At 36.3% G+C, this 14,718-nt stretch overlaps 1 protein-coding gene across 1 annotated transcript; it reads right to left on the bottom strand.

Annotated features, from left to right (window-relative positions):
- Window positions 1-9,086: 9,086 nt before the first annotated feature.
- On the bottom strand, window positions 9,087-12,778 carry mRpL15 (mitochondrial ribosomal protein L15). Its single transcript, XM_089631186.1, has 3 exons — window positions 12,580-12,778; window positions 10,731-10,879; window positions 9,087-9,767 (listed from the first exon to the last, which is right to left on the bottom strand). The coding sequence occupies exons 1-3, from the start codon at window positions 12,679-12,681 to the stop codon at window positions 9,140-9,142; spliced, it is 879 nt and encodes a 292-aa protein (XP_089487312.1). The 5' UTR covers window positions 12,682-12,778; the 3' UTR covers window positions 9,087-9,139.
- Window positions 12,779-14,718: the final 1,940 nt, after the last annotated feature.

The following is a 14,718-nucleotide window of genomic DNA, read 5'->3' as shown; positions in this document are numbered from 1 at the left end:
ACTAACTCTTTTAATACTACCAACTTTAATCCAAATTATCCTACAATTACTCTGCTTGCGTTACTACAACACCACTCTAATATTTATAATTTACTAGAACATGCTTACAACTATTTTATCAATCTTATATTTTATATATTTTATCAACTAAATGTACTAAAATGTTGAATGTATATTATCAAAATGTGACTTTATTTTAATGTTACCAATAACAACTATGATATTATTATGATAACTGAAACTTGGCTTGTAGACAGTATTGCTAGTGAAGAGCTATTTGACAACCGTTACCTGGTATTTAGGCGTGATCGCAATGAGCAAAAAAGAGGAGGTGGAGTAATGATTGCGTTGAAGAAGCACCTCATAGCTCATGAACGTAAGGATTTTAACACGAATGCTGAAGACATCTGGGTGACTGTTACGATTAATAATTTCATAAAAATTCATTTATGCTGTGTTTACATACCTCCAGGAGTCAATCACTCACAAAATATAAATGAATTCATGGATAAATTATGTGAACTTCGAGGACTACATCACGATGATCATTTTGTCATATCGGGTGATTTCAACTTACCTCAAATTAACTGGTCTTTAAGTAATGGTAATAGTATGCAAATTACGAATGGCTCTAAATCTGAAATTATTTCCATACTATCTGACACCCTTTCATTTACTGATCTATCACAGTACTGCACCTTTCCAAATAATAATCATACATACCTAGACCTTGTTTTTAGCTCGATCCCTGTAATTGTATCAAATACTGACCAGTATCTCATCCCTGAATGTAAACATCATAAAAGCATTCTTGTTGACATTAACATATCTCTGGAAACTCCTATGGTGGACAACAAACGAACAATCAATCTTTTTAGGAAAGCTAACTATGAAACAATAAATAACGTCCTTAGATGCAGAATTTTTAAACCTATCAACCAATACTGCTATTGACCGCTTTTATACAATTTTATATAAAATCATTCGATTAAACGTCCCGTCAAAGGAAGTTCATATTAATAATTCTTATCCCTATTGGTTTAGTCCAGCCCTAATAAAACTGACTAAGGAAAAATATAAAGTGTTTAAAATGTGGAAAAGGTGGTCCAATCCTTTAGACTACCATGAATTCTGTATCCTTAGATCAAGGCAAAATAAATTGTCTAGAGAATGTCTTAAACAATTTATAACAAACGCTGAACTTAATATATCTCGTGACCCTAAAAACTTTTGGTCTTATGTTAAAGGAAAAAGAAATAATTCTGGTTTGCCTCATGTTATGAAACTGGGCGAAGTGACTGCTGAAAATCCTTTCGCAATATGTAACCTGTTCTCACAGCATTTCGTCTCCACCTTTAATTACAACACTATTTCCGATGTACACTCTACCAACTATCATTTTAACAATCAAGTTAATATCTCCTCGGTATCAGTTTCAAAACAAAAAATAGAAAAAATAATCGATACTATTTCTAGCTCACTGGGTGCGGGTAGTGATAAAATTCCGGCTTTCTTTATCAAAATGTGTAGCAAGGTAATCTCGAAGCCCCTATTATTGCTCTTTCAATCCTCATTGAAAGAAGGTATCTTTCCTGATCGTTGGAAGAGTGCTCTCATCACACCTGTTTTTAAGTCTGGGGCTAAAAATGATGTCCAGAACTATCGACCGATATCTAAATTACCAATCTTTAGTAAAATTTTTGAAAAAATTGTTCATGAACAACTATATAACTGCATCGAGTCTGTAATACTCGTGAACCAACATGGCTTTATGAAAAAAAGATCGGTTGTATCTAATCTTGCCATTTTCATTGAAAATATTACTAAATCAATGGATGATCAAATCCAAGTTGACGTAATCTATACAGACTTCTCAAAAGCGTTTGATAAAATTGACCACAGTCTTCTTTTGTCCAAATTACTAGCTTTGGGAATTCATGGGGATTTATATAGATGGTTAGTCTCCTATCTTAATGGGCGCACTCAGGGAGTAACAATAAATGGCTTCATCTCTGAGATTTTAAATATACCCTCAGGTGTGCCCCAAGGATCTGACCTGGGACCGTTACTGTTTACAATTTTCATCAACGACATTATAAAATGCTTTAATTATGCAAATGTTCTACTTTTCGCTGATGATATGAAAATATTCCTGCCCATTAATTCTATAATTGACTGCTTTAAACTACAAGAAGATCTGTATAGGCTTAATGATTATTGTATCCGCAATCGTCTCAACATGAACACTTCTAAATGTTATGTAATTACCTTCACTAGAAATAAAATTAAGTTTGACCATAATTATCATATAGCTGGCCAACTACTCAAAAAAGTTACACAAATTCGTGATCTAGGTGTTATACTTGACAGTAAACTTACATTTGAGGCTCATATTGATATGATTGTTAAGAAAGCCCTTAGAATGCTAGGATTCTTATTCCGTATTGGAAAAGAATTTAATAATATCATAACACTTCAAATATTGTATTTTTCTTATGTTCGCAGTCATCTTGAATTCGCTTCTCCCATATGGAATCCTCAATATAATATTTACATAAATCGCATTGAAGCCATCCAAAGAAAATTTGTCCATCATTTAAATTTCAAACTAAATTCAAACCTTGACGTAAACAGCTCGATGGACCTTTATGGACTTAAGCCATTAAAAACTAGAAGAGACTCCGCAGATATAATATACCTCCATAAAATTATCAATGGCTTTATTGATTGTTCTCCCCTTCTGTCTGAAATTAATTTTAGAGTCCCGAGCGTTTTTTTTTTTTTTTTTTTTTATTATTTCTGGCTTTCACCCTTCAAGGGTGTTCTTGGCCATCATTTAAAATTATTGAGAAATGAAAGGTGAATTTAAATATTAATTTTATTTAAATGGGCAAATTTCAAAATTATAATGAAAATTGGAGTCGAGTTCAGACTTAGAAGAGATGAGATGTTGAATGGAGGGGAGGCAATTTTAGATAAGGCTTGATAGAAGAGAGGATATTTGTTTAGAGAGGGACAACCAAAAAATATGTGATCTAAAGTTCCCACTTCTAGACCACAGAATGTACAATCTGGGGAGTCAAGGACGTGAATTTTAAAAAGATGGGAAGGAACGGAACAATGTCCGATTCTCATTCGAATGAGTGAAGAAATTTCTTTTTTGGAAAAATGAGGGAATTGCTGAAACCACGGTTTTGATGGAATAGTCCTTTGTATTGAGGCATAGCAGGCTCCCTTGGATTGACTAGCAATGTGCCAATACTCCGACCAAACATTGCGGGATCTATCTTTGATGATGGAAAAAATGTCAGATAGGGGAATGTGGTTTGCGAGGGTAACAACAGGGTTGGACGCTCCTTGTTTTGCCAAGGCATCCGCAATATCATTACCCATGATACCAACATGTCCAGGAATCCAAATCAGAGTTACAGTTTTACCAGAGCTTTGAATGGAGGCTATCATCTCTCGAATAAGGCATACAAAGTGATCATCAGGATGAAGAAGAGGACTGGATTTAAGTTTTTGGAGGGAACTGAGGGAGTCAGAGAGAACGAGGGAATGTTCAAAATTATTTTTTATTATATATTTGAGAGATTCTATTATTGCAATACACTCGGCTGAAAATATTGAAAATTGATTTGAAATTGAATGAAATATTCTGTCATTAGAATTATTGTGGTAAACGTTAATACCTATACCACAGTTAGGAGAATCGGGAGATTTGGATCCATCAGTAAATAGAAGAGAAAAGTTGGGCCATTTAGATGAAATAATGTCATTGAACATATTATTGACAGTTCGGGCCGGGAGATTGGAATGACTTTTAAAGATTCCGATCCCTTCTATTATTGTTGGGGATAGGGTGACGTGACTATATTTTAATTTGTATAAGGGAAGTAGATCATTTTGGATGATGTGAAGCTCTGAGAGAGACTTAAAATTTTTACAGATGTCAGGAAGAGGTTTAGTTGAAGCTCTGATTGTAGATGAATGGGTTGAGTCAATGAACAACGAGACGCTGGGGATAACCTGATGACATTTAGAATTTAAACATTTCAGAACAAATTTGTCAGCAAATAGTTGACGCCTTAAATAAAGAGGAGGATCAGAACATTCTACCTGAAGGGAATTGATGGGTGACGATTGCATCGCTCCAGTTATAATTCGCAAAGATTTAGATTGAATTTTGTCTAATTTATCAAGTACATTTTTTGAGGCAGTACTAAAAAGTGGGCAGGCATAGTCAAGATGGCTTCGAATAAGTGCGTTGTAAAGCAACTTAATGCAAGTAGGGTGAGCACCCCACCAAACGCCAGATAATGATCTGATGATATTTAAATTTTTTTCGCATTTAGTAACTAAATTATTAATATGGGACGACCATTTAAGTTTCCTATCAAATGTTACTCCCAAAAATTTTACTTCAGAAGCGTTGGGGATTGGAGAATTTTTAAATAAAATTTGAACGGGGGGGTTTTTATGGCGGTTTGAGAAGGTGACACACTGAGTCTTTTGGATTGAAAGTTCAAGACCATTTAACGTGAGCCATGTGCAAAGGGCATTCATGGCTTCGTTAAGATATTTGACGGCGAGAGGGATGATTTTGGATGATAAGAAGAAAGCTATGTCATCTGCGAACTCAATAACTTTTACTTGTGGGGGAATAGCGACATGCATATCATATGTGTATATATTATACAGTAAGGGGGACAATACATCGCCTTGTGGTAAACCCTTCCAAATAGACCTACTTTGAGGAAAAATATCTGGAATTTCAATGAAAATTTTTCTATCTAGAAATAGATTAATAATAGATTGGACAAACATGGGGGGAAGGCCAAGGCCTAGAAGTTTTTTTTTCAAGATTGGGATGGAAACATTGTCAAAGGCGCCTTCTATATCTATAAAGACGGCAAGACAAACTTCCTGTTTAGAAATTGATAAATTAATATCAGTACTGATGATGGCAAGGTTATCTTGAGTGGATTTTTTTTTCCTAAATCCAAATTGAGATGGAGAGAGAAGCTGTTTACTCTCGACGAAAAATTCTAATCGGTTTTTAATTAATTTTTCATAAAGTTTACTGAGGGTGGATGAAAGAGCGATTGGCCTGTAGTTGGATCCAGAATTTGGTGATTTGTTTGTTTTTAAAATAGGGATGATTATTTGACAACTCCAGTCATCAGGCATTATACCAGTCTGGAAGATTTTATTTAAGATGCTTAAGAAGTGGTTTAGAACATTATCATTACTATTTTTGATTATGCTGTAAGGTATACCATCTCTGCCTGGAGATGAGTCCTTGACTGTTGATAAACAATTTTTTAGCTCAATTAAGGTGAATGGAGAGTCTAGCCAATGATTAGACATAGGAGTATTATAGATGGGCGTTATTTCATCTAAGTTAGGTACAGAAGGGGGGGCAATTTTGTCCAAAAATTCATCGATCCATTTAGAATGAGACGCTCGAGGAGATGGTGAACTGGAGGAGGATCTAAATCTTCGGATCATAGACCAAACTTCCGAAATTGGAGTGTTCGGAGATACTGAACTGCAGAAGTTGTACCACCCGGATCTTTTTTTTGACCTCAATACCCTTTTGGCATTGGATTCAGCATTTTTGTATATAAGATAGTTCTCCATAGTCATATTGTAACGATAGGAAAGAGATTTAGCTTTCCGAATTCTTACTACTTTGGAACATTCCTCATCCCACCAGGGAGTTGGAGGGAGTTTTTTGAGAGATTTAGTTTTAGGGGGAGGATTTGATTTATTTATTGCAGTTATGAGCATTGATTTGAAGTTATTATAATCATCTTTGACGGAAAATATATCGGTGGCGGGTGAATTTAATAGGAACTTGTCCATATGAGAGTTAAATTCATCCCATTTGGTGTGTTTCGTTTTAATTTTTGTCGAAATATGAGACTTGTCTGATTGGAAAGAAGTTTGATAAGTAATGGTGATCGGGAAATGATCACTGGAGCAAGGGTCGGGGGACACCACCCACGAGGAGAGAGAAGCCAGACTAGTAGAACATATCGATAGATCCACTGCACTGGGGTTTGTGCTGGGGCGTGAGATCCTAGTAGGAGATCCGTCATTCAAAAGGAAAAGGTTGGATTGATCTAGGAAATCCATCACACTTCGACCATCTCGGTCGGAGAAAGCAGAACCCCAGACGGGGGAATGGGCATTAAAATCGCCTAATATAAAGAAAGGAGGGCTTAGTTGACTTACAATTTGCAACCAAGTTTGTTTATTGAAGTGGGCTGTTGGGGGAAGATAGACTGAAATAAAGGATGTGTCCTTTATTTTAGCTGCAACCATTTGGAAGTCAGCATTGGGGGGTTTGATATTATTTATTGGGGAAAATGATATGGATTTTTTAATAAAAAGGGCAGCACCGCCACCCGAACCTTCCGGGCGGTCGTCGCGGAGACAGGAATACCCTCCCACATTAAAGTGGGTGGATGGAGTAAACCAAGTCTCCGAGATAGCAGCCAAAGAAATAAAGTTGGAATTTAATAGGTTAAGGAGATCAGATTTGTTAGAAATAGTACTTCGGCTATTCCACTGAAGTATTCTGACATCCTGAAGAGTCATTTTGAATAAATGATTTTAATGTGGAAATAATAGTAGCAGCGTTGGACGGTAGATTAGTTTGAGAAGAAATAAGCTCAATTAGAAGCATAATAAGAGTTTGGATAAATGAAGAATTGTCTTGGGAGAGTTTTTCAGAAAGTTTAAGAGAGTTCATTGAGGACGGATTATAATTATTTGCACACCCATTTGTGGCATTTGAAAGAGGTGAACCATTGGGATTTAAGAGCAGTGAGTTGTGTTGTTGCTGATCGTATCCAGGAGCCGGTTTAGAGATAGCGTTTTTGTATGTGAATTTAGTTGAACGAGAAGAAGTTGTTGTAGTGGAGGGAAGAGGGTTGGATGAGGAGTTGCTGGATAAAGCCTCAGCAAATGATTTTTTGACAGGCGGGAATAGTTTAGAAGCCTGCAGAAAAGACAAGTTCTGAGAGGCCATAGAAATTTTAATATTTTTTTGGCGAGATTGTTCTGGGCAAGATGTGTTGATAGCTGTATGTGAGCCTGAGCAGTTAAAACATTTAGGTGAGGAGGAAGAAGGACATTGGTCAGCTGCGTGGTTTTCTCCACATTTAAAACATCTGGGTTGAGATCTGCATGCAGCTTTGGTATGACCAAAACGGCAGCAATTGAAACATTGAGTGGTGGGATAAGTATACATTTCAACTGGTAATGAGTTGAAGAATAAATATATATGGGAGGGAAGAGATTGACCTTCAAAGGTGATAACGACAGATTGGTAGGGCTTCCAGGAAATTATACCCTCAGAGGAGTCCTTGTAATTTAGCCTCCTGGCTTTTATGGGATCGCCAATGTGTTGGGGGGTTGAAAGTGAAGACAGAATTTCTTCGATGGACAGATCGGTCGAGATACCTCTGACCAGGCCCATGCGAGTGACATTGAAAGTAGGGATATATGCCTTAAACTTTGAATTAGATGAAATGAAGATATTTTTGATGAAACTGTTGGCAGCTGACCCTGAGAGGAATTCGACGGAGATTCGGAAGCGACCCTCGGCTTTTACACCTCCAGGCTTGATTGAAAGATTCTTGCTATTTGATAGGAATTTTCCAAATTCAAGAGGGTGGATGGTTTTTCCTTGTTCAGTTTTTTGGGCGTATACTATGAATGGGCCACGGGAATGAGGAGAATAAAAGTTTGTTGGAGGAAGTTGAGAAAGTGCTGGTGGGGACTGTGAAGTCGAAGGCGAGTCAAGTTTTATTGGGGAAGAAGGAGTAAATTTCCTTTTTTTGGTAGAAGTCAAAATGACAGAATCACTGTCAGAAATTTCTACATTTTCCCCGTCTGGGGGGTCCGGAGAGGGATCTGGGGGCTTTGTAGGGGGTACAGGAGGGAAATCTTCCTCCATTATTCACAACAGTAAACAACTACAATAATAGTATGAAAAATGACAGAAGTAAAAAAGTTTATAAATATCTGGAAATCAGCAGCGAAAAGTGACTCCTGGAAGATCAGAAGGGAGAAGAAACCTCAAGGCACAACACACTACACTTTTTTTTGGCCAGAAAACAAAATATAATGGTAAAAAATTAATTTTAGATAGAGCAAAACAAAACAACTGATGACAGCCAAATGTTATTGTTGCAATCCGTCCCGAGCGTTAGAACTAGAGAAAAATCACTTTTTCATCTCCATAAATGTTCTACTAATATAAGACAAAACGCGTTTATATTCAGAGCCTGTAGTATATTTAATAAGAATTTTAATGATATGGACATATTCTCAAGTAATTTAGGAACCTTTAAAAGATATGTAATAACTAACATTAAATAATTTTAAATATTCTACTTGAAGTTATCATGTTATTGCTTTGAATCCTTTCCAGTTACTTACCTTCCAATTTATACTCATGTGTTCAATTTAGTTGTAGGTATACATTTATTATATTGTTATTATTGCTATTGTGTAGTGCTTTTATTGATTGCTGTTGTGTTGAAATTTTACAATACATTTTGTTTTGAATTTTAGTTGGTTATTAGTATATCAGTTAAATTTAAATTTTTGAAATTTAGCTGGTTATTAGTATATTATTTGTGTTCCTAGATCTGTTATTATTTTTTATTTATTATTTACAATTTTGTATTTTTTGTAAATTTCTCAGGCCACGGGTACAGAACCCTTAGTTTCTTGTTTTAATATTTTTTATTATTATTATAATTTTAAGTGAAAATCTGTTATTGGATTTTATCTTTATTATTTAGTTTATTCTTATTATATATGTAAATAATCTGTTGATTTTCCCAAATAAATAAAATAAAAAAAAATAAAAAATAAATAAAAAATAAAAATAGTTAAGTAATAACATAGATAGATCACTGTGGAAATGTATTATAAGTTTGTACAGCGCCCTTGAGATGATTTTGCACTAAAACAGCGCTATACAAGTCATCCAATTATTATTATTATTACTACCAATAAAATAAACCAATTTGAAACAGATAATTTTATTTTTGAACTACATAAATATTATACATTGCATACCTACTAATAACTAGACAAGTTTATAGGGATCAAATACTTAATTTGAATAAAAACGTGCCAACTCTTCATCTTTGGGAATGAGAATCAACTTGTCTCTCAAGTTTATAACCCAGCCAGGATCCAGCCCATAAAATATCTGGCGGGGGTCTTTACGTTCCACCAACATGTCATAGGTGGGGTCCTCCTCCACCCTCGGCAGCTCATAGCCGTACTTTTGCGCCAGCACCAGGCGCTCCTGGGAGACGAGCTCGGGGTCGGCAAGGTACCCCCGGAACTTGGGGTCGGAGTAATACTCGATGGCGTCCGGCGGGGGCAGCATGCGCTTGGGGATGGCAGTGCCGCGCTGGAAGAACTTCTCAGGGTTCTTCATGCACATGAGGCTGAAAGGGTCATAGTAGGCCGTGGTGATGACGCCCCCGTTGCGCTCCACGGCGGCAATCACGGCCTCCGTGGCCCACTGCACCTCGATGTTCAGCTTGCTCTTGAAGAGGTCCGCCCCCTCGTCCGTGAGGTTCACCCCAAATTCCTTCTCATCGGGCTTAATGGAGTACAGTCCCGTTCCGATAAGTTGAGTGACATCCACAGGTTTAGAGATGTCCAGTCTGTTTGTGTCGATCAATGTTTGTAGTTTGTGCAATGAAAGAGGCGGGTACTGTCTTCTTAAACTGCAAACAAAATGTATAACATTACTTTTTGATGGGTAAAACAATATTAATATTTGGACCATTTTGATTCCTTAATTAATTATAATATTATAATCCATCTCATAAAAATAAATAAAGATCATTTTCATAGAAGCTAAAAGAACAGATTTCTTTAATTTATTTATTCTGTATCATTTCCGCTCATGATCAGTAGAAAAATCTATTTATATGAAGAATGAAGGAAGTCAATAAAAATGGATTCAGGTGCTTCATTGCGCGTCTGTGTGAGGGAAGCGTTACATGGGTTCCTTTATAATAGTGTTTTAAGTACCAACATATTACATTACAAGTTAAACCTTAGAAGCCGGAGCCCTGCAAATTGTAGTGTCGACCTTATACATTCATTTTGTATTTGGATTACATCTACTAGTTTTGTTAAACACAAAAATCAAATGTCATTTTATCAAGTATGATATTGTCTCCATGTTGGCCATAAAAAAATCTATTTTATTATTGAATATTCTTGCCGGCTCCTACGGGTTAAGTAGTGCTCATAAACGGTCCAAATGCCTAACGAACACGGCACCCGGCAATATGAAAGAAACCCACTGAGGGAGATATCTGGACTACTAACATTAATGGTCTACTACATTGCCACCTCAGGAGACATGTGCAGCTGTTGAGAGTGGAAAACACCAATACATAGTAGGAAATGTAAACAGGGTGAAGAAACTGCAATACACCAATGGTGTCAATGGTCTGGATGGAAAGAAGGATAAGATCTCTAGGAAGGCAATTTGTGCAACCAGGAAACAGATAAATATCCAACGACAACCCTGGTGAACTTTATTAAAGAACTTGGCTACTTTTGAGGGAATAAGGTAACCATTGGAGGCAACACTATAGACCAATGGCCTTAGTGCTTACGGGAGCTATGCAGACAGTCTCCTTATCAAAAACATAAATTTAAGCAGAGAAACTTACTGATGCCCTTTATAGTATGGTTCAAATCCGAATCGCAGGTAGAAGGGATTGTTGCCAGTTTCGTAACCCAGCCTCATGTAATTCTGGTGTTTAGTTTTCTCTCCTTCACCGTGCTTGTCTCCGCGGTGCTGCCCCCGGCCGCGCTTTCTCTGGAACCAGAAACAACTAACATTAATAGAGTAAAGCTACTACCGTTAGAACCAAATAACTGCACCGAGTACCTGCGAAACAAAATTCGATTAACTTTAAGGTCAAATTCCGCTGCACTCTTAATATGTAAATAAATTAAAAAATGCACTTGGTTTCAACTTAATTACTACTTGAGAAATAACTATTATGTTTTGGGAGATGGTAAACGATGCATTGAAATTCCATTTTTTCACAATCAAAGTAAAGTTTGAAGGTTAGGAAATAATAATAAAATATACATTTATTTAAGAAATTTGTAACAATAACTAAGAAATCATGTTATGTGTCCATAGTTTACTTTTCCATATAAAATAGGTAGTAAATAGAATTAATAACAGAAAAAAATATTATAAAACAATAGGTTTCTCATAATCTGCGTCACCAGGCTAGCGGCTAGCCTGTGTTGAGGCAGTCATTTTAAAAGTTAATTTAAATGCATTTGAATATACCTACACTTATATTATAATATAATCGCTCAATATTTTTGTTAGATTAATAATTTCGAATTTGGGTGAGGGCACCGTTAAAGGTCCTATTATTACTTTTGATCCAAATTATAATGTTCTTTTTGAAATTTGTTTGAATTTTTTTTTTGCCTCTACAATCTTGTTGCAATGTACCTATAATTTCTTTCACCGAAAGTAGAATGCATTACAGGAATTTTGAGTAAATCTTTGTTATTGTTTCGAGCACAGGGAGTATTTATGTACGTTTGTATATAGAGGGATGGGGATTGTTTTTCCTTATCATATAATTAAAGATTAAGTTCAAGTCTAAGAGAGGTAGCTTAGAGGTAGCCTAAGGATTTTTTTGATTATGTTTTTTTGTGCTTTTATGATTGGGTCTAGTGCAGATGGCGTTCCATCTCCCCATGCTATGATTCCTTACTAAATAATGGATTGACAGACAGCAAAGTAGATCATTTTCAAGTGTTGTAAGTCGAGAAAGTTTCGTATAGTTCTGAAAAAGTGCATGATTTTTTCTTATTTTGTTTGCAATTATTTGAGTGTGAAGATTCCATTTTAGGTAAGGATCAATGGTGAGGCTGAGGTACTTCATCTGAGTAGTGCGCTCAATGTCGGAGCACGATAGCATTTATCGGAATTCAGATATGAATGTATTTGAATAGAAGCTCTGTCATGGGGTTGACCTGTAATATTTATACTTGATGTGATATATATAGTTTTCTCGGTGTTCAGTGTGGTCGTATTTCTATCCAACCACTATTTTACAATTCGTTTCAGCTTTTTTGTAAGCAGCTAGCCAAATTTATATAAGTGCATGTATAATATGCATAAGTTATTAAAAATAACCCAAACTAACACCCTAATAACCTATTTTGTGCATGTTTACTTAAAACCCCGACATAAATAGTCGTCTCCATTAGACATTTAAGTTAAAAGTGTTGTTTTTATTTTAAAGCGCTTTTGCGTGCAGCGGAATTCGACAAGTTTACCTAAAATTCATATTATTTGACTGCGTGAAGGAGTTTAAAATTTTAAAAAAAAACGAGTAAATCCCAACGAACAACATCAGATATGCAAATTGGTAAATTTATGTTAGAATTACCACAATCCTTATTAATGAACGGTGAATTGTACCAAATAAAGTGACCATCTTTTAACCAAAAAGAACTATGTAACTATAACCTCAAACATACCGTGGCTTTTGAGCCGGGATTATCTCTTATGTTTTGCAAAGAGACTCTCGGCAGAGATCTCAACATTTCCAAGGCTTTTTCGGTGGTATTTTTAAAACTCATTTTGGAAACGTTAATTGAGATTTAACATTAATAATTTTTTTTAAATCTTGACGAGAGCGAAGAACGGAGTAAATACACCATAGAAAAGGTAACCATAGGCTACATCATAAATAAACCAATCACGGCTACATTATAGATTTTCGAATCATACAAAATCGAATCGAACGTCAAAAACATTAATATCTATGGTGTGAACTTTTTAACGATAACGTAAACATAGCTATTATTGCTTTTGATAGATGGGGGAGAGTGGTTTATTTATGGATGGGTTACATTGATGGTAATCGTAATGATTATTATTCTATTTTTAACTATAGGCCAGAGGTTAAGAAAATTTTTGTGATTTGTATTTTGTATCTTGAATATGTTGACGTTTCGATCCTGCCCATCACTAGTCTTGAATCGCTAGCGATCTTTTTGAACATCGAAATATTTCGATTAATTTTCATGGACAAATCGATTCTGTCAAAAATCATCACAGAATGCGAGACAATCCTTTCGAAGGGAGTCGCTATATGCACAGCGACTAGTCGACAGGGGGCGTGGCCAACATATCCGAGCATACCCGAATGTGTTCCGAGTAAATTGTTTCTCTTCTCACTGCCTGTGATCACTGTGATCAGTCAGAAATCAACAGAAATGGCGTCTTTGAGTGCCGGTTTAGACCGTCTTTTAGAAATTTCGTTAAGTAATTTCAAAAAGAATTCAGAGACAGGTGTTATCAGTGGATACATTGACAATGAAGTAAATTATGAAGCATGTATTAATTATTAGCAATTAGCATCAATTTTGACCGGTCAGTGGTTGAGTGGGCATAGCGCTTGGGTCTCACCCGAGCGTCGCGTGTTCGATTCCTCGGCTGGCTAAGTCCTCCATCACAACACAAGCAACATTTTCGGCTTTCTGTGGTGGTAGTAGGAGATTTTCAAACATTGTTGGGTTATTCGTAACCCGGGAATGTTTGTCTTTCTTTAAAAAAAAAAAAAAAAAATGTCTGTGTTCTGTGAACGCGTTGGGGCACTCTTTTTCAACGAGAGACAGTATGAAAAAGAAGTTGGGAGGTAAGTTCTAAACCTTAGGGCCTAGGTCTAGGGTAGGCCTTCCCATTTCTTCAGTTCATAAGCAGCTGCTGATATTTAGGAGTTATTCGAAATTAACATTTCCAATCTTTCAGATGCAGTATACACGTTCTGCCCGTCTACAGTGGAGTTCTTTGGGATGCCATTTACATTCGGTGTGAATGCGTACAGAGAGTGCGCCCAAGGCCCCCGACTACACCGCCCAAATAACAAGAAGAAAAGAAAGTTGAATTGGTATGTTAATACACCCTTGAACCACATCAGCTAGGCCTACTCCCCCTCGTCTTTCAATAGTAGCATTGACAGAGCACCGAGGACTCTCTGGTCCAAGATTAATGTCTATAACCCCAAAATGATCACCGTATCGTCGGTGATGTGTTTAAAATAAAATAAAAAGCGATGGGCCTGGGCCTAGGTAAGCTAGGACTAGATTACACCAGGGGCCTTCCTAATATGGCAGTTGCAGCTCCGTCTCATTTAGATTATCACGACAATCACACCAATCACAATTCATCTTTGTGTGTTAAAAAGTGTGCCGTGGCTCGTAACACATCCTCCTGTCGTGTTAGTCTAAATAAGACCGTGCTCAAAGTGCCAAATTAATTAAAGCCCCTGCAGCTATATCTCATTTCACAATTTTAATTCATATCACACTGGATTATAACCACACTTGTAATTTTATACTAATGTCAACATTGCATAGGCCCTAACAACTTTTGTAAAAGTTAATCATCTGCGTCAAATAAGTTAACCATGGGCAATTTATTTGCCGCACAAATAATAGGCGTCTTATACGTATAAGCCTATTAGACCCTATACCTTGAATTGTTCTTTCAGGCTGATCACCCAAACCATAAGAAGAAGAGGTTCCGAGTTTTGGACTCCAAGAAGTTTGGTTGTCCCGCAACGATGAGTGTGAAACAAATAAAATATTTTCCATAATTTCCTGTTCCACCTC

This window comes from Hesperophylax consimilis, chromosome 4, assembly GCF_061612785.1.
Source record: "Hesperophylax consimilis isolate HC1 chromosome 4, BYU_Hcon_1.0, whole genome shotgun sequence".
Taxonomy (NCBI): domain Eukaryota; kingdom Metazoa; phylum Arthropoda; class Insecta; order Trichoptera; family Limnephilidae; genus Hesperophylax; species Hesperophylax consimilis.
The sequence above is the reverse complement of the archived record's forward strand: the minus strand, read 5'-3'. Positions and strand labels throughout refer to the sequence as shown.

Coding starts and splice junctions, on each gene's coding strand:
- mRpL15 (XM_089631186.1), bottom strand. CDS start 12,681: ATGAGTTTTAAAAATACCACCGAAAAAGCCTTGGAAATGTTGAGATCT. Junction 10,880..12,579: donor ATCCCGGCTCAAAAGCCACG/GTATGTTTGAGG, acceptor TTCTGGTTCCAG/AGAAAGCGCGGCCGGGGGCA. Junction 9,768..10,730: donor CCATACTATAAAGGGCATCA/GTAAGTTTCTCT, acceptor TTTTGTTTGCAG/TTTAAGAAGACAGTACCCGC.